The sequence below is a fragment of the Prionailurus viverrinus genome, chromosome A1, assembly GCF_022837055.1.
Source record: "Prionailurus viverrinus isolate Anna chromosome A1, UM_Priviv_1.0, whole genome shotgun sequence".
Taxonomy (NCBI): domain Eukaryota; kingdom Metazoa; phylum Chordata; class Mammalia; order Carnivora; family Felidae; genus Prionailurus; species Prionailurus viverrinus.
In genome coordinates this window covers 141417917-141441351 of record NC_062561.1, presented here as the reverse complement: position 1 = coordinate 141441351, position 23435 = coordinate 141417917, and the positions used below count along the sequence as shown (strand labels likewise).

The following is a 23435-nucleotide window of genomic DNA, read 5'->3' as shown; positions in this document are numbered from 1 at the left end:
CTCATCACAACTCACAATTGTGTACTCGCTTATAACTTGTCTCCTCAAGCCTAAGTGCCATGAAATCATGTCTGCCTTGCTCACCACGCTGCCTCGTGTGCCCAGAACAGTTCCTGGTACAAGCAGGTATTGTAAGCACCGTACAGATAAATAAGTTCTACCCCGTATGTGTTTCTATCATAGTACTTTATCTTCTTTCCCTGTAACTTCATTAAAATGTGTTATATTGTTTGTCTACCATTGGAGCAGTGGTTCTCAAAGCTAGGTAGTACATAAGCATCACCTGGGATAATTATTAAGCGTGTAGCTTCCTGGGTCCCTGGCCAAGAGACCCTGACTGACTCAGTAGTCTCTGGTGGGCCCAGGAGCCCACATTTTTACACACAGGCATCAAGTGACCCTACCGGAAGTCTGAGCATCATACTTGACGGAAGAGTATCAGACTCCAAGCACCTCCAGTATCAAAGCACAGAAGGAATGGGGTCCTTAGGCTTATTTGAAACTACTTTCTCTTTTCTTTTCTTTTCTTTTCTTTTCTTTTCTTTTCTTTTTACTAAACAGCTCTTTCCCTTGCACCTACTATCCTACTACGGGCTACAGTCTACTCTGTTCACTGAGGACACTGCACGGACAACATACATGGTCCCTGCCTTCACGATAAAGTTCATCATTAAGGTACACCATGCTGCATCGAAGAGAGACAGTGTCAGGGGTCATAGCACACACGGCATGGTCACATTACTGCGACCTGGAGTCAGAGGTAGGGGTGGCCAGGGAAAGGGCACTCATCATTAGAAGGTTTAACTCTACTACCTAGGTCACCTTTGTAATCTTAATGAGGGGCCAGGGTTGTACATAAGCTGGCGAACAAAGAGGATGGGATGGCAATGAGAGTTCTGATCGGCTCAACTCAGAGCCATCATTGCCCAAACTGAGGCCTTCAGAGTTCAGGGACAGAGCCTGTGCCTCGAGACACAGCGCCTAATGGGCAGGTCGTATTTTATGGCTGCAGTCTAAGCAGACGCTGCAGTGAGAGCCCACACTCACTGAACTCATGGTTTCCAGAAGGCTTATCAAAGGGGTGGGCCTGTGTTAACCTGAGTTCCCTTGTGTCTCAGTCCCATGGCTGGGTGCTCCTTGCCAAGGGCTTTAGTCCTACAGAACCCAAGAACAGGAAGTTAAGTCTCCTGTTCACGAATATCTGACTCCTTTCAATTTTGTGAAATGAAGGAAATGGCCTTAACGTTTTATGATTATGTGGTAAATCACTAGAAGTTTCTTTTCAAAGACATTAGGCCTTCTCAGAGATTTAATAAAAGGGGGGAAAAGGTGGGGGAGCACCTGGGTGACTCAGTTGGTTAAGCGTCTGACTTCGGCTCAGGTTATGTTCTCACGGTTCATAGATTCGAGCTCTGCATCAGACTCTGTGCTGATAGTGCAGAGCCTGCTTCGGACCCTGTGTCTCCCTCTCTTCCTGCCCCCTGCCCGGCTTGTGCTCTCTCTCTCAAAAATAAACAAACATTAAAAAAAAAACTAAAAAAGAAAAAGGAAAAAAAAAAGCCTCCTTTCTCCAGTGAATCAACAGAAGGGTCGTCTCCACTGGTCCTGTACTTTTTTCCCCACATCATAGCTGGCACTAACCTGCTCCCCCCCCCCCCCCCCATGCTATTTCCCTTCTCTCTGCCCCTCTCCTAGTATCATCCCTTCTTCTGTGTATCTGTTTTCCAGGGCCCGATGGGCAGGAGTTGCAAACACAATACTTCCATCTCTCTTAAGGTTTTGTTCAGGAATGTCATCACCTGCCTGTGCTCCACAGGTATTTCATTTTGTAACAAGAGACTGGAAGTACTTTCCCTGTCCCAAAGAGAAGTGCTATCCATTCCAATAGTAGGCTCTCTGATGCCAGGAGGAAATAGCACCTGTATGAGTTGCCTTGAGAGGGTCCACAGTTGTATTCAAAGGTGTATGGTGTGCCAAGAGGAGAAACGAATTAGCCCAGCCTCTGTTCTGAGGCTCCAAGTAAGATCTTGCTGGCCTGATTCTCACCACTCCCAATGTCAAAACAAAATACCCACAATTCCCTTTCAGGACAGGCTAGAGCCAAGCCCAACCTACTACCCTTTAACTCTGTCATCAAATCTACACAACTGTTAGTAGAAATAGGCCTAGGGCTTGGTAATAATCCTTCTAGAAGCAATGAAGAAAAAGACAAATCGTGCTGCAAAATGTGGACAAACGTTAATTTTGTTGTGTGGGGATACAAATATTTTTTTTCTGTTCTTTTTGGAACTAAAATAAGTATTTTTCAAAATTAAAAAACAGTAACTTTGCCTGACTAAATCAATGATTCAGTAAAGTCTTGTGAAAGGCTAGCATAATAAGTTAAAGGCTGGGGTAAAACACATGACTTGATAAAGTCAAAAGTACTTTAACAAACACAAACATTTTTTTTCCTAACATTATCCAAGGCAGAAACTTCTGCTCAGTTATCTTTTAGACTAGAATATGAAAACAAATGCAGAAGATTTCTCAATTCCTCTTCTCTATGGTTAGCCCAAATAGTAACTCAAACATTTGCTCTGAATTAAATACACATATTTTATCTATCTATGTATCTATGTATCTGTCTATTATAATTTATTGCCAGGTTAGCTAACATACAGGGTATACAGGGTATTCTTGGCTTCAGGAGTGGATTCCCATGATTCATCGCTTACAAACAACACCCAGTGCTCATCCCAAGGGCCCTCCTCAATGCCCATCACCCATTTTCCCTGCACCCCAAGGCCCCCACACCCATCAGTCCTCAGTTTGTTCTCTGTATTTAAGAGTCTTTTATAGTTTGCCTCCTCTTTATTCGCAACTATTTTTTCCCTAAATATACACTTTTAAAAAATAAATCTTGTTTCAATAACAACTGAACGGTAGTGTGAATCATTCAATTAATGGGAAAGCATTCCATTTTCAACTAAGTGTTGTCCCTGCAATTTTAAGACCAGGAACTTTTTTTTTTTTAATTTTTTTTTTTCAACGTTTATTTATTTTTGGGACAGAGAGAGACAGAGCATGAACGGGGGAGGGGCAGAGAGAGAGGGAGACACAGAATCGGAAACAGGCTCCAGGCTCTGAGCCATCAGCCCAGAGCCCGACGCGGGGCTCGAACTCACAGACCGCGAGATCGTGACCTGGCTGAAGTCGGACGCTTAACCGACTGCGCCACCCAGGCACCCTGACAAGGAACTTTTAAAGATACTAGAAAATCTGCAGCTAAAAAAAAAAACACAAAAAACAATACAAAGATCTAAATAGGGTTGACCCTTGAACAACACAGGTTCGAACTGCATGGGTCCCACTTATATGCAGATTTTTTATCAATAAATGTACAGTACTATAAATATATTTTCTCTTCCTTATGATTTTCTTGATAACATTTTCTTTTCTCTACCTTATTTTGTTATAAGAATACAGTATATAATACACATGACATACAAAATACGTGTTCATCAACTTATCTTACTGGTAAAGGTTTCTAGTCAACAGGAGGCTATTGGTTAAGTTTTCAGAGAGACAAAGGTAAATAGAAAAATTAAATGAGTACTGTTTTCTAAATCCCTTCTTAGACACTTTGCAGAAACTCATTTAAATTTTCTGTAAGTAATGTCAATATAGAGTATTATGGTCTTTGATTAACAGAGTCAAAAGGTGAGGTTCTGTAAAGTTGAACAGCTCGCTCTCTTTCAGGAAAAAGCATTTTAAGGCACATCTGATTATAATGCTCCACCTCTTCCAACAAATCCCGGAATCGGAACTGATAATCAAACGCAACCGAGTGAATAAGCAGACAACCCAAGCAGATGGACACCTTCCCCTGTAAGATTAAAGAAGATCTCCCCAATCCCTCTTCAGTTCCCATATCCCCTTTTTTCCCACAGAGGCAGGATTGTAGTTGGAAGGATGTAAATTAAGAATGTCGGTTAAGGTTACTTTCTGAAAATAAATGACACATACACACATAAGTTATATTCGGATTTCTGACTGCATTGGGAGGGGCATCCCTAACACCCTCTTTGGTCAGGGGTCAATTGTACAAGAGATTAAGAAAATAAAGAATCGCATTTCAAAGCAGCTTTGGAAATCCTGGCCCACAGTGCACAAGAAATCACTTACTCCAGGAGAGAATACCACACACTTAAAAACTCCTTTTTGAAGACACATTTAATGGAGGAATCATTCATGTTGGTGTTTGCCTTTTTCTCCTTCATTTCTTAATGGAAAATGTCAAACATAATGTTGATGAAACAGAGTTAATGAACTCCTATGTACCCATCATTCAACCTCAACAATAATGAACTTACGGCCAGTCTTGAATCTCTTTCCATCCTCCTCCTGATTACTGTGGAGCAAATCCTAAATATATCACACTGTCTGTAAATATTTAGACATGTGTCTCTAAAATGTCATTTTTAAAATTAAGACTATTGTTTATTTTGGTTTTGTCTTCTCCCCCGTGTACACTCCCAAATTAGCCATGAAATAATTAAAATTGGTTGCCTATAAAAAAATTAGTCTTATTTTGTTTTAAGCATTAAATGGAACAGAATTCCTACTTGACTACTCAAAATTATTATTCATTGGATCACATTGGCCCTAACTCTTTGGGGCCACAAGTTCAAGTCCCAGCTGGGTACTTTACTCCTTGATGAGAACAAGGGAGCTAATAAACTGAGTTGGTGGCAGAAAAAAGAGGGTAGAGTGCCCTCACTTTTACATTTACTGGTACTAATAAAAATGACCTCCATGAAGGAAGAATGGGGCGGGGAGTCTGGGAAGCCCCACACATCAGATGTGTCTCAGTCTCAGCCCAAAAATAGAAATGCTCTGCTTTGAAAACTGCTGCTGCCTCAGGAATCATTATTAACAGGCTTCAAACACCAAGGACATCCCCTCCCCCCATTCCACAAAATCCTTGTACAAACACCCAGAGTAAACGCAGGGAAAGGAAATTAAATACTGAACTTTCACTTTTAGATGGAAGCCAAAACCAATTAGATCTCAGTTACCTTATAACGTGTTTGTTCCACATCATAGATCTTTTTCTCTGATACCATTTTTGGGGCAAAGAACTTGGCTAACTTTGCAAGGTAAACTCCATTCCGGAGCCCTTCTTCCAGTTCAGTGGTTGGTGGCAATTCTTCAACTAAGCAGACTTCCATCCACCTAGAAGGATGAAAAAAAAAAACAAAACAAAAAACAAAACCTTCAAGTGACTCCAGTTGGGTAAGTCTGTGTAGATGAAGAGACACAGCATCTCGGTACGTCTGCTGGAAACATTAAAAAAGGGAGCACGATCTGAAACATCTTTAGCTGTCTGGGATGGGAAGAGAGAACTTTCTGGGTGGGCCAGGATTCAGAATACAGTATGAACAAGGGGGACTCAAAGCCCAGAGCCACCGAACTCAGTTCCATGCCAGGGCTTGTCAGCTTCACCTTTGTCTGAGTCTCTGCCAATTTTCTTCTGTGGCAAAGAGTAAAATGGCCAAACCATTTTGTACGGGTGGAATTTGTCTGCTGACATGAAAGAAAATGTAATTCCAGGTTTATGAACCCAAAGTGGAGGAGATTTTTGTAGGGCTGATGCCTTGGGGAAAGCATAGCCCAAGGTCTGGTAAAATCTGCAGCTTGTCTCTGTTGTCCAGAAATGACTACCAGAGAAGGTAAGAAGGTGTGGAAAGGGGCATCAAAAATTCAAAAAGTTTTCTTCAAATAATATATGTTCCTTTTTCCAATACTAGGAAATTATTACAACTTTCTTACTTTTGCAGGAAAATGCAGTATTTACTGAATTATGAAAAAAATATCTCAGAAAAAGATCAGATTAAATCTTAGGACATTGTGCCAGTACTGTAGAAAAGAGAGCACCGAGGTCATTACAGGCTCAAGGACACAGTGGGAGAGGAGGCTGGGCCAGCTCACATTTCAGGCTGGTGTGTTGAGAATTTGCCAGACTTATGAAGATAATCCTATTCCTATCTGTTCTCAAGTAACTACTAACCTACCGTAAGATCCAAGAGGTAGACGTGCAGGTGTTCAGCAAAGGAGCCCCCACCTTTGCCATCGATCCACAAACAAACTATTAGTATGAGTACCGTACCTATACGGCCGGTCCCTGCCTAAAGACCATTAACACATCCGCAGATGATCTTATCAACATTTGGCACAAGAGAACACTGTTCTGCAATATTAACAAATGATCCTGATCCAAGCAGTGAATGTTGTAAAATATCTTAACTGCTTGTTGGCAACATCTTTTAAAAGCTCCGAGAACCCCTAATAAGCAATGGATATTTACTGACCGCTTATTAAGCACTGTAAAACATAGAATATATGAGAAAAATACCAACATAAAAATATAAACAAATATAAACATAAACATGCCTTTAAAGGGCATTGAGTATAATTGAAAAGGCAATGCAATTCCAAGGAAAAACCACAGAATCATATAAGAAAGTTTATTATGCCCGATGCTACATGCTAGTGCTTAAGATTAAGGCTGGGAGGGGTGCCTGGGTGGCTCAGTCAGTTAGGCCTCTGACTCGTGGTTTCAGCTCAGGTCATGATCTCATGGTTCATGGGATCAAGCCCCTCCCCCAGCTCTGTGCTGACAGCACGGAGTCTGCTTGAGATTCTCTCTCTCCCTCTGCCCCTCCCCCACTGGTGCACATGCTTATGTTTGCACACCTGTGCACAGTCCCTCTCTCTCTCTAAAAATAAACAAATTAAAAAAAATTAAGGCTGGGAATAAAGGAGGGTGATTAGTTCATCACTGGACTAATGAGGGAGAGCGCTAAAAAGGTGATGGGACTTGGATCTGGCCTAGAAAAATAGAGTATTTGGGAAGGCAGAGAAGTGCTAGAAACCGGGGAGCAAGACAGGATAAACGCACAAAGGAAACATGGCTGAGTCATGGAGAAAACCCACACAAGACTTTGGGCTTCTGGGGCTCATGGAGAGAAAGGAAATGAGGCTGAATATACCAAGCCAGGCTCTGGAGCATCTAGCACAGGAGAAGTGTTGTTATCTGTGGCCAAAGGAAGCAGGGAGCTCCTGGCAGCTTCGCAGCTGAGGAGTGACACGCTGACAGTGGTAATTAGAGAAAATTCATCTTGTATGATGGATGCCTGGAGACAAAGCGCTCTGTCAGGCCTTTCCCATTGGGAAGAACTGAGGGACTGGATTAGATGGGAAGAGATGGGAAGGTGGAAAGCCAGCAGACATTTTGAGAAAGCAGTAACAGGACTTGGTGACAGTTTAGAGAAGGAGGTTAAAGGAAAGGAAAATATTACCAGGCGGGGCCTGGTGTGAAGAGAGCTCTCTGCATGGGGGACACAGCCCATGACCACTGTCTGACCCCAAGTATGTCCCCTAAGCTCTAGGGGCCTGCTTTCTCCTCTGCTAAAGGGATAGGGAATTAGAAGGATGGGATGATGAGGTTCTTCTCACAACCTAAGATCCTAGGGAGACTGTGAAACTGAGAGAATAAGCAACTGGTAAAACAACACGAAGACCTTGACTTTCACATATCACATATGAGGGATATAAGGGATATGGGGTATATGTGAGCCTTGCTTCAAATCACGGAGGTAAGAGTACCACAAGGTTGAGAAATTTTAAAAAAATTAAGCAATAGATGATAATGTTGCTTTTTAAATAAAAATCTGGCCAAATTAAAAACCACAGTAGGCCAATTTTCTAATCTTTCTTTTAATTTATATTTTAGTTAGTTAACATACAGTGCAGCATTGGTTTCCAAAGTAGAGTTCAGTGATTCATCACTTACATACAACACCCAGGGCTCATCACAACAAGTGCCCCTGTGAGGCCAATTTTCTAAGCGACATAAATTACAAATCAAGGTATTATGCTAATTCATATAAAAACACAATCTGTTTTTGAATAATTAGCTTGGAAACTTAAGAAATTGCATTTCACACAATATATAGTTGCTTTATCACCATTCTGGGATTGGAGGATATGTGTCAGGAGTGGGGGAGAGGTAACCTTACAACTGGTTGTGGAAGGGGTTAAATTGACAATAGGGAGCAAAGGGCAGGAAGTTAAAATAAAAAGTGAAATACGGTATTTTAGACTTGTGCTTGTTAAAAAAAAAAGATAGTCACACTTAAAAAAAATTTATCGTGAGAGAGAGAAAGAGCATAAGCAGGGGAGGGGCAGAGGGAGGGAGGGAGAGAGGGAGAGAGAGAATCCCAAGCAGGCTCCACGTAGTCAGTGCAGAGCCCAATGTGGGGCTTAATCCCATGATCTATGTGATCTTGACCTGAGCCTAAACCAAGAGTTGGATGTTAAGTGTCTGAGGCACCCAGGCACCCCCGCACTTATTTCCGTCTACACTCGAATGTATGTGCAGTTGGCTTCAAATACTAAGGATACCAAAAAGTTGGGTTAGCTACAGCCTATTTAAAATGCAGCCACTGCTAATGCTTATCACATTATGAACTACTCAAAGCAAAAGCCATCTCTTCTTCCTGTATTTATAGACAATCCCTTTGTGCCTGGCAATGTGTTTACACACAGTAGGTAGCCGACAAATTGTGATTTGATGACAGATTCTGAGTGCGTCAGAAAAACTTTTCCAAGCATCACAGCTGCATCATAAAATCTCCTAGGACACTGCCAAAGATTTTTGAAGCATTAGGCATCAATGGAGGTATCTCCTTTTTGCTGCCTTGGAAGTTAAATGATGCCATTATCAATGGTAACTCATATTTAACACACTGTTTTGTGCTAGAACCTGTATTTAATACTTCATGGGAATTATCACTTAATCCTCAAGATCACTTCATAAAAAGGTGTTATTAGGATCACCATTTTTATTCATTCATTCATTCATTCATTCATTTTTAATGTTTATCTATTTATGAGAGAGGGAGGGAGGGAGGGACAGACAGAGAGAGACACACACACAGAATCCGAAGCAGGATCCAGGTTCCAAGGTGTCAGCAGAGAGCCCATATGGGGCTCGAACGAATGAACTGTGAGATCATGACCTGAGCCGAAGTTGGAGGCTTAACCAACTGAGCCACCCAGGCACCCCAAGGATCACCATTTTTAGATGATAATCGGAGGCTCGGAAAAGCCCAATGCCACACGACTGGTAAGTGAAAGACCTCAAAAAACTGCCAGGACCTCTGCTCCTCTAATTCTAACTTTCAACTTCTCGTGACTCACCCAGGCTACTTCCAGAGCAGCACTAACATTCCCATGGTTTGGAGACATACACGCTGCCGCCACTTTAGTGTAAGGTCAGAGTTGAGTCAATTTCCTGGGGATTCATTCATCCTCTTACGATTCCCTCTTGGTCACCTGTCTTGAAACGATGAATGGCAAAAGGCACGGGCTGCCTCTCGTGGTTGCCGTTTCAAGCAGGGATTGGGTATGGGAAGCTGAGTGCCTCTCCAAATGGAGTTACTTCCTAGAGAACTCCCAGAAGCCTAGACAAGATCTCACAAAGTCTTCTAAAATATACTACTTGGAAACTCAATTATTGGTGTACGATTAATAAAAATTGGCTGATACCAAGACTATTCTCCTGAGACAGGTGGCAAACCCTGACAAAATAATCAGATAGACTGGCTAGTTAACCTTGTTCTGACTGTATTAAAATACCTCACAACGAAGCAGAAACTATAGTATGCAAGCTTCTAAACTAGCATACGGTCATGTGGGCTGAATATCCTTTTGATCTACTTTTCAAAAGTATAAGGAAAGAACTTGGAACAGCGATACCCAATGGTTCATTCCAGAAGTAAGGAGACAGCTAGGAGTGATTGCTGACCAGGGTCCACATTTCCCAGTCCCACACTATCTGTTTGGGGTCAAGTGGCTGGGTTGTGATCACAGAATATGAGAGGAAATGATGTGCATTGCCCCGAGGCTTGCCTCAGGAATGTCTCCCATAGATGAGTTCCACTATCTCTTCTGCTGTCTGTGAGCAGGATACCACAACTCATGAAAGCAAAGTCAAAGAACTTCCCTCAGCCTGGCTCCCAAATAACTGCGGTAAAGAAGTGCCTGTGCTCCCTCATTGTTGTCTTACATTACTGAGTGTTACAGGAGCGAGAACTGAACTTCTATTGTCAACTCAACTCAGTGGTTTATCTGTTAAAGAAGCCAGTGTTACTGAGCCAAACCAACAAAAATCCTAAGTGTGATTTTTACGGTCTGTTGTTATCAAACTTCCTACAACAAGCACAATGTAGAGACAATTGGCCTGACGTTCAGGAAACGTGTCTCTGTGAGCAGGAGCTGGATGTACCGGAACGGTCTTAGTCCACGAGCCTAAAATCGGAATGGAATTCAATATGACAGGATAATTACATAATATGATTTTATTAGCCATTTTACTGAGAAATAATCCATACACCATACACACATCCATTTAAGATGTGCAGTGCAATGATTTTTAACTTACAGGGTTGTGAGATCATCATCAATTTGGGAACATTGTCATCACTCCAAAAAGAAACTCGACAACCATCAACAGTCACTCCCCACTTACCCTGTTAATCCCAACCCACTAATGTACTTTCTATTGATATGCCTATTGTGTACATTTCATATAAATGCAATTCTACAATATGTAGCCTTTAGTGACTCGCTTCTTTCATGAGCATACTGTTTTCAAGGTTCATCTATGGTGTAGGATGTATTAATACTGCATTCTTCTTTATGGGTGAATAATATTCTGCAGTATGGCTATATCTAAGATTACATCAGTTTATTGACATCTGAGTGTTTCCCACTTTTTGGCTATTAAGAACACTGCTACTAACCTGTACACTAACATTAGTGTACAAGTTTTTGCATGGACAGAGGCTCTCGTTTCTCTTGGTTATACACCTAGAAGCGGAACTTCTGGGTCCTAAGGGAACTTTGTGTTTAGTCTTTTGAGGAACTTCCAGATTGTTCTCCAGAGCAGCAGCAACATTTTATATTCCCACCAGTAGTTTAAGAAGATTCTAATTTCTCCACATTCTTGCCAATACTTAGCTGTCTTTTTGATTATAGCCATCCTAGTAGATGCAAAGTGGCACCTCATTCTGGTTCTTTTCATTTCCCTGATGGCGAATGATACTGAAAATGTTATACACTTATCACCCATCTGTATATCTTCATTAGAGTAATGTCTATTCAAATCCACTGCCCATGTTTTACCTGGGTTATCTTTTCATAATGGAATTATAAGAGTTCTTTATATATGATATACAAGTCCCTTATCAGATAAATGATTTGAGTGTCTCTCTTCATTTTGGGTATGTGTTGTCTTTCTACTTTCTTGATGTTGTCTTTTGAACTACAAAAAAGTGTTTAATTTTGACGAAGTCTCATTCATCCATTCTTTTGCTGCCTGTACTTTTGATGGCATAGCTAAGAAACCATTGCCTAACTGAAAGTCACAAACACCTATGTCTTCTTCTAAGAGCATTATAGTTTTAACTTTCACATTTAGGCTTTTGATTCATTTTCAGTGATTGTTTTTTGGTAAATTTTGAGAGGTAAGGGTCCTCTCAAAGAATTCATTCTTTTGCGTGTAGATTTAGAGTCGTCCCAGCACCATTTGTTAAAAAGACTATGCTTTCCCCCCATTAAATTGGCATCCTTATTAAAAATCAATTGACTGGGGCGCCTGGGTGGCGCAGTCGGTTGAGCGTCCGACTTCAGCCAGGTCACGATCTCGCGGTCCGTGAGTTCGAGCCCCACGTCGGGCTCTGGGCTGATGGCTCGGAGCCTGGAGCCTGTTTCCGATTCTGCGTCTCCCTCTCTCTCTGCCCCTCCCCCGTTCATGCTCTGTCTCTCTCTGTCCCAAAAATAAATAAACGTTGAAAAAAAAAATTAAAAAAAAAATAAATAAAAAATTAAAAAGAAAAACAAGTCAGAAACAAAATTCAGAACTCTTAAAAAAAAAAAAAAAAAGAGGGGCGCCTGGGTGGCGCAGTCGGTTAAGCGTCCGACTTCAGCCAGGTCACGATCTCGCGGTCTGTGAGTTCGAGCCCCGCGTCGGGCTCTGGGCTGATGGCTCGGAGCCTGGAGCCTGTTTCCGATTCTGTGTCTCCCTCTCTCTCTGCCCCTCCCCCGTTCATGCTCTGTCTCTCTCTGTCCCAAAAAAAAAAAAAAAAAAAAATTAAAAAAAAAAATCAATTGACTGTCAATGTAAGAAGTTATTTGTAGACTCCTGATTCTATTCTAATGATCTATGTATGGATGGTTTACATATGGATAAGACATGAAGTACGCACACAATAAAATCAAGCTACAAAGACCTCCTGTCGTCAAGAGCCTGGAGCTTGTCTTTAAAATCAACCTAAAAACCCTCGCAAATGAAAACCAGAGTTGGCCTGTTGCCCTTGTACTGTTCTTCCCTGGTCCTTCTACTGATTACTCCTATTGAGCCACAACACCAGTATGTGAACGTCTCATCCCAAAGCAAAAGTCAAAGCTATTTCTTATGAGAATCTGAAGAGCCATTCTAGAACTTCATCTTCCTTTTCAGGACGAAGGCACTACTTTCCTATCCATGTGATTCTTCTCTTTTCTCTCTGTAGGGAAAGTTCAGATCACTCGCTAGGGACAGAGAAATTAGAAGTAAGAGGAAAAGGAATTTTCCTTTTTATCATTCGAGCAGCTTCTCAATTTTTTTTCTTTTTAGGTTAAGGCCAAAAAGAAAAATAACAAACGCCATTTTGTCTTGCAAGAGACCAAAAAAAAAAACAAAAACAAAAACAAAAACCTTATAGAAACCATGAGACAAATGGTCCATCCTACTGTGCTAACTTGTGCCTTGCAGAACATATGAAAGTTGTTTCACCGAGGCATTTGCTAACTGAATTGTTATTCAGGAAATCACCAACTATAAATTTTGGTTTCTATCATCCAGCACTGTATGGAAGAAACGTCCCAAAAGGACAACTGCTGGCCACAAAAGAAAAACTGTGTGTTTTTTCCCTGCACAAACCTTATTTTAAGGCAGGGTCTAGTTGTACGAACTTTCAAGTATTACAAGTCAATTCATCTCCCTAAATGTTTTGAAAATCAGCTTATGAGGTATTTAAAAAAAATAAAAGCAAAGACCAGATATTTTAATACATCTAGTGTAAGTGGTCCCTTTTGTGCCATTGGGAAGTCAGATGTCAGGAGGACTGGATTAAACTTTCATGGTCAACCTTTCTCATTTGCTGGAAGCTGATGCAAAATGGTGACCCCAATTCTATCAGCCTTATTAGCACAAGTGAACAGGGATGTAAGAAATCACACACTGTAAAACTGAGCCCCATCCTATGCTCATACAATGCTTATTTAGTTCACTATAAGAAAATGACATGGGGAATGTAAAAAAAAAAAAATGCGTGAATTGTTTCCTTTAAAACACAGACATACAGTACCATGAGAACAATCAGTAGGTGACTCCACATCTAGCAGGAATGGGGCAGACGTCCTTGGATGTATTTCTCACTCTCCTCTTGAGGAAGGAGAGGATACAGCAAAATCTACTAAGTCTGGCAAGCATTTCCCAAACTGTGTTCCACAGGACGCTGCCTCCATGAGATACTACCAGTGTCCTGGGAGGAACGGGGACGGGGGGCAATTAAATTTTTAAAATGCTGCATTCGGGGTGCCTGGGTGGCGCAGTCGGTTAAGCGTCCGACTTCAGCCAGGTCACGATCTCGCGGTCCGGGAGTTCGAGCCCCGCGTCAGGCTCTGGGATGATGGCTCAGAGCCTGGAGCCTGTTTCCGATTCTCTGTCTCCCTCTCTCTCTGCCCCTCCTCTGTTCATGCTCTGTCTCTCTCTGTCCCAAAAATAAATAAACGTTGAAAAAAAATTTTTAAAAAAATGCTGCATTCTATTCCTCTCTGGAAGATTCCTAAGTGGCAGTAATACTATGCCAAAAGCCCAGAGAATTCCTGAAGTAGGAAGCCAAGTTTAATTTCCTTTAACCTAATGTTCCCCACGGTTTTGGGCCACAAAACCCCTTTTTCCTTGAATACTTAGCAACATTTCATGTAATGAAAGAAATGGCAGGCAAGTGAAAGATGCAGTACAATTTGCTAAAACTGTGGCATCGGGGGTTACACTTTCTGGGTGCAAATTCTAGTTGCAGCACAACATCACTGAGCTGTCTGGAAAACAAAGAGACTTAAAAGTGTCTGTCCTCTAGGGGGGAGGGGCTACTGTATGGAGTTAACGAGAATATGTGTACAACGTTCGGCACTGTGCCCAGCACTCAGTAAGCACCTAGCCAACATTAACCACAATTCTTAGCCTGTCCTCCAGGTTGACTATGGTCCATTTCCTTACCACACATAACCTTGAGAGGTTTAGTCCAATTCATACTTTTGAGAATCTACTACTGTTTCAAGGAGAGGATCAGGCAAAGCCCCTCAGTTTACAGAGCAGAGTCTCAGATTATCACTGATGTTGGGATACCAAGAGTTCAAAGTTGTTTTGCGAATTCAGCTGAACAGCCTCGGTACAGCTTCTAGGAGAGAGCTGGCACCTGGAAGTCACACCTAAGATTCTCTTCTCTTGAACCAGTTTTTTCAGAGAATCTTCGTGGGTGAGTTATTTCTTAGAGAAGCATATTTAACGAATGTATTAACGGTGCTCTCCTTCGCCCTATGTTTCCCTTAGATGTGGGATAAGGAAGAAAGAGAAAGAAACATACAGGCCTGAGGCAGTGATGGAAATAAGGGAAGCCTGCAAACCTCGTAGGCCTATTTCTAACAGGTTGGGTAAGTATTTGAAGATTTTGAAAAAAAAAAAAAAAACTTACGTAAATTTTTTTCACAAAATACAGTTGCTCAGATACATGCTCGATGGATAATTCATCCTTACTCCAGGCACCAGACTTTACTATGCTTCTATTTAGGCTTGGCCCAGTTAACCACCTACCTGGATGTGTTATACTGGTAGTACCACATGCTTGCAGAGATGACTGGCGTGACAGACACAGATACATGAACACAAAAAAGACATTTACATGTGCTAAAGTTTCTAGGTAAGCAGACATCCCATAAAGCAAAGAGCCTATAAAATAAGAAAAAATCTTTTAACCCAAAACATGCACTTGGTTTTAATGTGGGAATTAAACAAATACATATACTTGAGAAGAAGTGTTCGGAGCCTTGGAGCCTCTGGGATCCAGAGATCAGGGCGAGAATGAGGCGGGTTCACAGGTCACACCTCCTTAGAATCTTCCAATGTTTTCTGCCCTCTGCTGGTGTCTAATACATGTGCCTGCAGGTTCTCAGATATGCAACCTCCCCGGTATGTTCAAGCAGTTAGAATCTACTAGCACAAACTTTCTCAAGAGCAATCTCCTGATAGGATGGTAAATATTATTGCACACCTGTTAAGTGCGGGGCATGGTGCTTCATAAAGTTTCATTTACTCTTCCCATAATCCAGTGGGTTATCATCTTTAAAAACATGAGGAGTCAGATACCAAGGAAGATGAAACATCATGTCGAAGATTGTATATAAGAGGGAAAAGCAAAATATGAATCCAAAGATCACTCGGCAGTGTGTATATTCACCACCACACTGTATGGCTCTTGAAAGAATAGCTGAAGAAACTTAAAATACAATCCAGATGTTTTACTTTGTGAATATAGTTTAATAAACACAGCTATGGTCCAAGATTTTTGTCCAACACCAAAACTGAAAATAGCCTCCAGGTCTAATAAAATCATGTTGTGGCCATTGTTTACAGTGTTATATAGCCACTAAAGATACTTTCAAAAAATATCTAAGAAAACTGGGGCGCCTGGGTGGCTCAGTCAGTTAAACGTCCAACTCTTCATTTCAGCTCAAGTCATGGTCCCAAGGGTCGAGGGATTGAGCCCCACGTCAGACTCTGCGCTGAGTATGGAGCCCCCTTAAGATTTTCTCTCTCTCTCCCTCTCCCCCTCTCTCTCTCTCTCTTCCCCTCTATGCCTCCCCTACCCGTAGACACTCTCTGTCAAAAATAGTTAAGATAATGGAAAAATACTGGTGGTAAATTTCAGAGAAAAGGACAGGAGGCAAAATTATAAAATTGATAATCCTATTTCTAAAATTACATATATATAAATAAATGCACACAGACCAGAAAAAACATACAGCCAATATTAACATTGGTTTTCCTTGTGTAATTACATAACTGGTGGACCTTTTTATCTTTTCACGTATCATTGTTTTGTCATAAGCATGTCTTATTTCATAAATAGAAAATAATGAAATACAGCGCATTCTCAAGTTTCTGTCTCTTCTGCATATATAAAGACAAGAACTGGTTTGCTGATTACACCAAACACTTGAGCCAACATCAAGTCTTGTGGTAGAAACATTGAAATACTGATAAAAGCCGGGTGGAATAGGAGTACAGGGAAAAATGGCAGTTTGTGATTTTAATCTAGTTTGCGATGGAGGACAGAAGCAGGAGAAAACTAAAAGAAAACACTCTAAGCTTTTTTTTTTTTTTTTTTTAACAAGCACATTGATTGAGACACCTAACTAGTACAATTCCCTATGAAGGAAAACATTGAGTGCAGGTATCTTTTCATGTGCTTCTAACCATATCAACCATCTGGTTTTAAGGCTTGGAAAGTGAAGGAAGAATTATCATTAATAAACATAATAAATGAAATATTAAAAAATCAGAAGCACAGCTTGGATTAGCCTTACTGCTTAACACGAGAGGAAATAGAGAAAGAAGAAATTGTTATGCAAAAAGGCAGAACTTGAAGATTTAGAAAATTTTCTGCCTACCAACACTGCAAAAAATGAGAAAGCATGTTCTGGAGGAACAAGGGGTGTGCCTGGATAATCACTGCCTGAGAGTCCCTCTCATTCATCTCACAGTCAGGAAGGCGTAGAGATGGGGCTATACCAGCAGAGACACTGCCCACTTAGACTCAGACAAGTGTCTTGTCTCTACGAGGCAAAGAGGAAAAAGGTTGTCAAACCTCTGGGATTCTACGGCCCAGGCAGCAAAATTATCTGGCTGTGAACAAGAAAAGGGAAGAATGAGCCTGAAGGTGATTCAGAGACTGACAAGGCTGCCTTCCTACCCCAGGTCCGGCCTCTGTCTCCCCCTTGGTTTTACTGGGCCATGCTGCTGCCCCAGGGGGCCTGGAAGGCAGGGCCACCTCCTTGATGGCCAGGACAGAGTGCCAAGAGGATGGCTCATGAGCCTTAAAATCTAATGTAACTTGCCCTGCTTGGTTTTGACTTGCTTGGGATCCGTGGCCCCTTTCTTCTTTTTACTTTCTCCCTTTCAGAATGGGAATACCTGGGCCTGTCCCCCAGTATAATTTGGAAACATGTAACTTGCCTGGTCTCACAGGTTCATGGCTGGAAAGGAATTTTCGCCTCAGGATGAATGTTACCTCTAGTCTCACCCACACTTGATTTAGGTGTTCAGGTGAGATCTGGGAGTGAGAGTTGGTGCTCCAGTGAGTTAAGATTTTGGGGCTGCTGCATTTTGTATTACAGAAGACTATGAATTTGGGGGTCTAGAGGGTGCAGTCTTATGGACAGAAGGGTGTCCCCTCCAAAGTCCCGTGTTGATATCCTAACCCTTAGTGGTTCATAATGCAACTATATTTGGAGAAAGAGAAGACCAAGTTAAAGTGAGGCCATCAGGGTGGGCCCTAATTCAGAATGACTCGTGTCCTTATGAGGGAAGAGCACAGATACATCCCGGGGCAATGTACACACAGAAGGAAGACAATGTGAGAAGACGGTCATCTGTAATGAAAGAGAGATGCCTCAGGAGAAACCAAACATGCTGACAAGCTGACCTTGAACTTCTGGCCTCCAGAAATTCGAGAAAATCAATTTGTGTTAAGTCCCTCATTCTAAGGTATTTTGTTATGGTAGCCCAAGCAAGGACACTAGCTAACCAACCCTCCCCCCTACCATTTATCCCCTACAACCCCTTACCCAATTCCATTTCTCTTCACTGCATTTATTGCTACCCGGCAGATTACCTCATATTTATTTGTTTGACTGACACTTACTTAAAGCACCGTCAGCGCAAGCTCCCGTGTCGGAGAAGGCATACAGCATGACTGGAAAGCACAAACTCAAGAGCCATGCTGAGACTGAACCCAAACTCTGCCGCTCACCTGTCTCGTAGCTGGGTTAAGTTGCTTAGCCTGGGTCTCAGTTTCCTAATTTCCAACATGGGGATAATAGTAATACTGATCCCGAAAACGGTTAGCGAATAGAAGAAAAGCATGACACCAGCGTCCTTCAGGCGGTAGGCACCTTCCATGGTTGCTCTGGTAGCTGTCGTTGCTCCCTGCAAGCTCCCAGGCCCATCCTCGGCACAACGGCCAACATAATCCGCCGAATGCATCTGTCCTCCAGCTCTATTTGTTTAGCTGTCCCCTGCCATCCATACACTCATGGGGCAGCAATTATGCCCGCCTCTTACCAGGTCAAACATACCTTTTCCTCTCGTCAGTCTGTGGCTTCCCCTTCGTTAACCCAGCCCATCCCAGCCACCTGCTCCACCAAACACACACACTACTGCCTAACCCCAGCTAAAGACTTAAGAGGTATTTAGTAGAGGCTATACAAATGTTTACACGTAGGCATGGAAGGCAGGCTTCCCCTGTGACGGGCCTCCTAGGACACCAATAATGCTGTTCCCAAATGACTACAGCACATGGGTGAGCTCAGCACCGAGCAGGTAGTCGGCACTGATATGAATGTATTCTCACACTAACCTCATGAGATGGCTAATTATTTCCCTCTGAGAGAGAGGGAATGAGGCTCAGAGTTAAGTATGAACTTCTCACGGTCCCACAGCCAGTAAACAGGCTTCAATGCAAGCTCAACGTTGCCTCCGCAGCTCATGGGTCCCACCACACTCGACTCTGCTCTGACAGCTCATTTACGATGAATGGGGTGAACAGGGCTCATGCTAACTTCCTAGGGATCATCACTTCTGAAGCATAAACTCACAGTGAAGCCTTCTCTAAAACTCAAATAAGCCAGTTCAGATCTTCACAGACTGTTTTCCCAAAGCGAGGTGTACCTGTGCTTTAACAGAAGGTGAAGAGAATGTATTCTTTGGGACTGGCTGAAGAGGCTTTCACTTTCTGAGGTGTCTGTGGGGTGCAGCGGATCACTGGACTTTGGGTTCCCCCAAATCTGGCTTATGAGCTTGGTCCTACAACTCATTAGCTGTGGTTACCTTTGCAGGCAGCCATCAACCTGGATCCAGACTTGCCCTTTCAGAAATTTGGGCACAGCGCTGGCGACCTTACAAAGATGTCATGAGAATTAAAGCAAATACCGTATGTGGAGTCACCTAGGGAAAGAAAGGGCCTGCCACGCAACAGGTGTTCAAGAAACAACTGCTCACCAAAGAAGAAAAGGGAGATAGGCAGGTGAGCATTAGTTTCAAGTGTAAGATTCCAAAGGAGCCATCAGATACCACATATTCTCCAAGGAGGGTCTTTGCTATGCATGGAAGGAGTCTGGCCACACTGGCCTGTACATCTAAGATTCAAAGTCCTCTGGAGGGAGGCTGCAGGGGCAGAGGATACCTTGCAGGAAAACCAGCAAATCCAAGTGCGTAGAAAACTGAACTAAAACACTGGGCTCTGTTCACCTGGCTTCCGAGAACTTGCTACAGGGTGAGATAAGGCTGTAAGGTTCTCTTTCAGTGCAAAACACCTTCCATTTTGCAAGGTAGCCATGAGCTGGGGTGCAGAGAAAAAGCAAAGAACTTCAAGTACTAGACAGGAGCAGTTTCCTGGCAAATCAACACTCATTTGAAGCTTCCGCATAAATTGTGGCCTAACAACTGAAGGCTTGATGAAGCAGATTCTCCTTCCTGGGTTTGCCTGCATTGTGCATGTGACCTAACCACAAAATAATCACTGTTCTTGCACTTTTTAACATTTCTTTGCCTCAAAGTAGCTGGAAAACAAAAGCAGCAAGGTTAATAGGCTCATTTTGAACTTGGCTAATTTGCCACAACCGCTCTCTTCCCTCGACTCTTTTTTACAACCCTTTTCTACTTTCTAACCAAATATTCGGCATGGAATTGTTAAACAGACATTCTAGAACACCAAGAAAATGTCATAGCTAAAGCCAGGCCCTCTTTCAAACCTTCGGAAACGTTACTGTCCAAAACTGCATCCAGTGTGGATTTTCTTTCCTCTCTTCCATCCTTAAACTACAAGTACTGGCCCTTCTGTGCAAAGTTAACCCTCTCCTGGAGATGGGAAAACAGGCAAAGATTCAAAGACCAATTCTTCTAGAGTCTTAAAGATCCAAAAAAAAAGTAGCTCTTGGCAGGTAGTACTGCACAGCGGAGAAGACACTAATGAGAAGTTTAAGGGCAAGACGTGTCATTTCAGTACCATACCAAGAGTCCCTACCCCCTCCAGCTACATCCTTTGCCCAGTCATTACTGATTTCCCCCACCCCCACTACCAGCTGTACCAAGGAAGTGACAAACGGGGACTCACTAGATGCCATCAATCATTGTCACTAAGAGGAGAATGAAAAGAATCCAACAAATGTTCTTGCAAATGCCTCCCACGGTCCACTCCCACGCCACCCCCTCTTCGCGGATACACATCTTTATGAGCAGCCAGTCACTTTTTAACAGCCCTTCAGTTGGGATATGTGAGGAGCAGACAGAAGCATCCCCATCACCATTCTTCGTCATACGCACGTCCATGTTTACAGTTCCCAGCTCACATGCTCCCCAGCCAGACTGGAGCAGGGCTATGCACCCACTGGCTGCTGGTGACCCAGACGCTGTAGAGCAGAAAGGCTCATGACAAACACGGTGCTGTACATGCAGGAGGGTTGGCGGCAGGGAAAGGATGCGCGACACAGGTAGCAGATGGCGCTCTACAGAACTCCTTCTCAACAGAGAGCCTGCGGTTCCTTATTTCTCCGCTGACCATCGTGACACTGATAAATCAATTCCCATGGCAACAGCTCTAAGTATACCACTAAAAATAAAAGAAGTGGGCTTTAAATGGAAGACAGACACTTGTACGCATTCTGGAATACAGCGAGAAGCAGAATGTGGCAAGTTGCATCATAAACCACAGGACAATTTTCCTTTTTGACTCCATAATCCCCTACTGCACATCTATCCTGGCAAGATGATGGAACAAAAATGACAAAAACAAAAGACCAAGTGTGTGTGCAAGGATGTTAATTACAGTGATATTAAACATAACTTAAAAGTTGCTTCACAGCAGACACTTCGAAATTATAAATACAGATGAAATATGAGGCAGCCATTAACATTTGTGAATGATAACTTAGAAAAATGGAGGAATAATGATGTAGTAAAGTGAATAAAACAAGAACACAAACTTATGTTTTTCTGGTTTTAACTATGCTAGGTATAGCCTCCTATGAAAAAGTTAGAAAAGTTGATATACTAGGTTGGTGGAATTGTAAGGTCTCTTAAATTTGTTTTGAGGTGTTTATGATAAAAATTAAGGTCAAAGAAAAACTGGGGTAAAAGGTCGCCTCAATTACTTCAACTGTTTCCAAAATCTCAGCTCTGCCACACAAGGGTAGATAGCAACTAACTAGATGTACACCTAGCACCAAGAATGGAGCTTTCAGAGCCCGGTAGGAAAAGACTCTAACTAAAAATAACTAAAAGCTAAAACTAAGACGGCCTTACCTTTGCCTAAATTAAAAATACTGTTGATCCTGGAACAGCGTGGGGGTCAGGGGCAATGACCCCCACCACCACAATTGAAAATCTGCATGTAAGTTTTGACTTCCAAAAACTTGGCTACTAATAGCCTACTGTCGACTAGAAACCTTACCAATAACAGTCTATTAACACATATTCTATATGTCATATAGGTTATAAGGTTATATATCATGTTCTTAGAATAAAGTAAGGTGGAGAAAAATGTTAAGAAAATCGTAAGGTAGAGGAAATCCATTTACAGTCCTCTTTATCGTATAACCCCCGTGTTGTTCAAGGGTCTACTGTATTTTTAAGTTCAATTCTGTGCTGTTCAAGGGTCAACTATACCTACACACCACATGCGATACAAGAATATACACAGCTCTAAATGACATATTGTACACATGTTCCAATAGTTGCCTGTGGGAGGGAGGAGACAAGGGCTAAAAAGAACTTGAAGGGAGCCCAGCATAAAAACGTGGCCACCATCATGTGACCTGCGAGACTGAGTGCCGCTCTGGGGAGCGTGACTAGCTGAACCTCTGCCCCTAACATTTCCTCTCTGAGACAGGTACCATGGTCCCAAACACTAGTTGCTTTACATAACGGCCATTCCATTCAGCCCCGCATTCTAGTTTTCCTTCTGTTTACAACAGGGTTAAAAGACTGCAGGAAATCATCCTTACTGAAAAATACATAATCACGTTTCCAATTGTGTACACAACTTTGTTACACAATTGCCTAACTGTTTTAGAGCAAGATGTGAGTGTATGTAGAGTTTATTTATATACATCTGGTATTAGGACTATATGTAGCTATTCAAAAATGACAAAAGAAACTAGCAATAGTGCCTATCTCTGTGGAGGGGAACTGGGTAAAAGGAAGACGTCATTCTCACTTGTGTACTCTCTTTTCTGACCTTTTAAATTTTGCACCATGCGCATTTATGACCAGATATATTTCAAAGCACTTAATCCACCCACCCGGCCTACGAAATATTACAAAACAGGCTTGAGAAGTAAAACGTTCCAATTATACCAGAATCGGCAAGAATCCAACCCAGTCTTCTCTAAGCTCCCGCCTTGGTTTCCCTTGGCTAGATACCATTCTTCCCAGGTCCTTTTTACCCCGCTCAACCAGAATCAGCTCACCAGGTGGCAGCATTTTGCTGCTATACTAGCTGTAGATCTTTGATTTTTATATGTAGATTAATTATTAATTAGAGCCACCTAGATTATCTTCCCAGGACCAAAGGCAGCTGGGGACTGCGTCCTCTGTTAAATATCTCCACCCTTGAGTCTGTATGTCTTGGCAATGAGAAATACAGACGCCCCTGTGATGTGATGGCAGGAGCCCCAGGGGGCTTCAGAAGCCTCGGGTCTTAAGGAAGCCATGTTAAGAAGTTTTTCAATTCGGGTCCTTTCCATAGGACTCCATTTCTTTACTGTGTGCCAGCTCTTGAGTCACAACAGCAGCTACCTGGGGTGGAATGGTCATCGAGAGTGGGGAGGCAGGCCAGCAATGTCTGGCCCCACTACAAAGTGGTGCCTGTGGGACCTGCCCCTATGGCATGTTCCAGAACTGGGCACCTTAATTGCCAAATATAGTGAAATCTAAGAAAGCCTTTGACATGCACAAGAATTTCCAGACAGATAATTAAGGACCACTTCACTTGTCTAACAATTTCATC

At 42.4% G+C, this 23435-nt stretch overlaps 1 protein-coding gene across 2 annotated transcripts in view; it reads right to left on the bottom strand.

Annotated features, from left to right (window-relative positions):
- The window catches only part of IQGAP2 (IQ motif containing GTPase activating protein 2), a 298358-nt gene that overhangs the window by 147437 nt on the left and 127486 nt on the right, over positions 1–23435 (bottom strand). For both annotated transcript variants that reach the window (XM_047859837.1, XM_047859848.1), the window contains exon 3: positions 5061–5217. In XM_047859837.1, coding sequence (XP_047715793.1) covers positions 5061–5217 — 157 coding nt within the window. The remainder of the gene's footprint in view (positions 1–5060; positions 5218–23435) is intronic.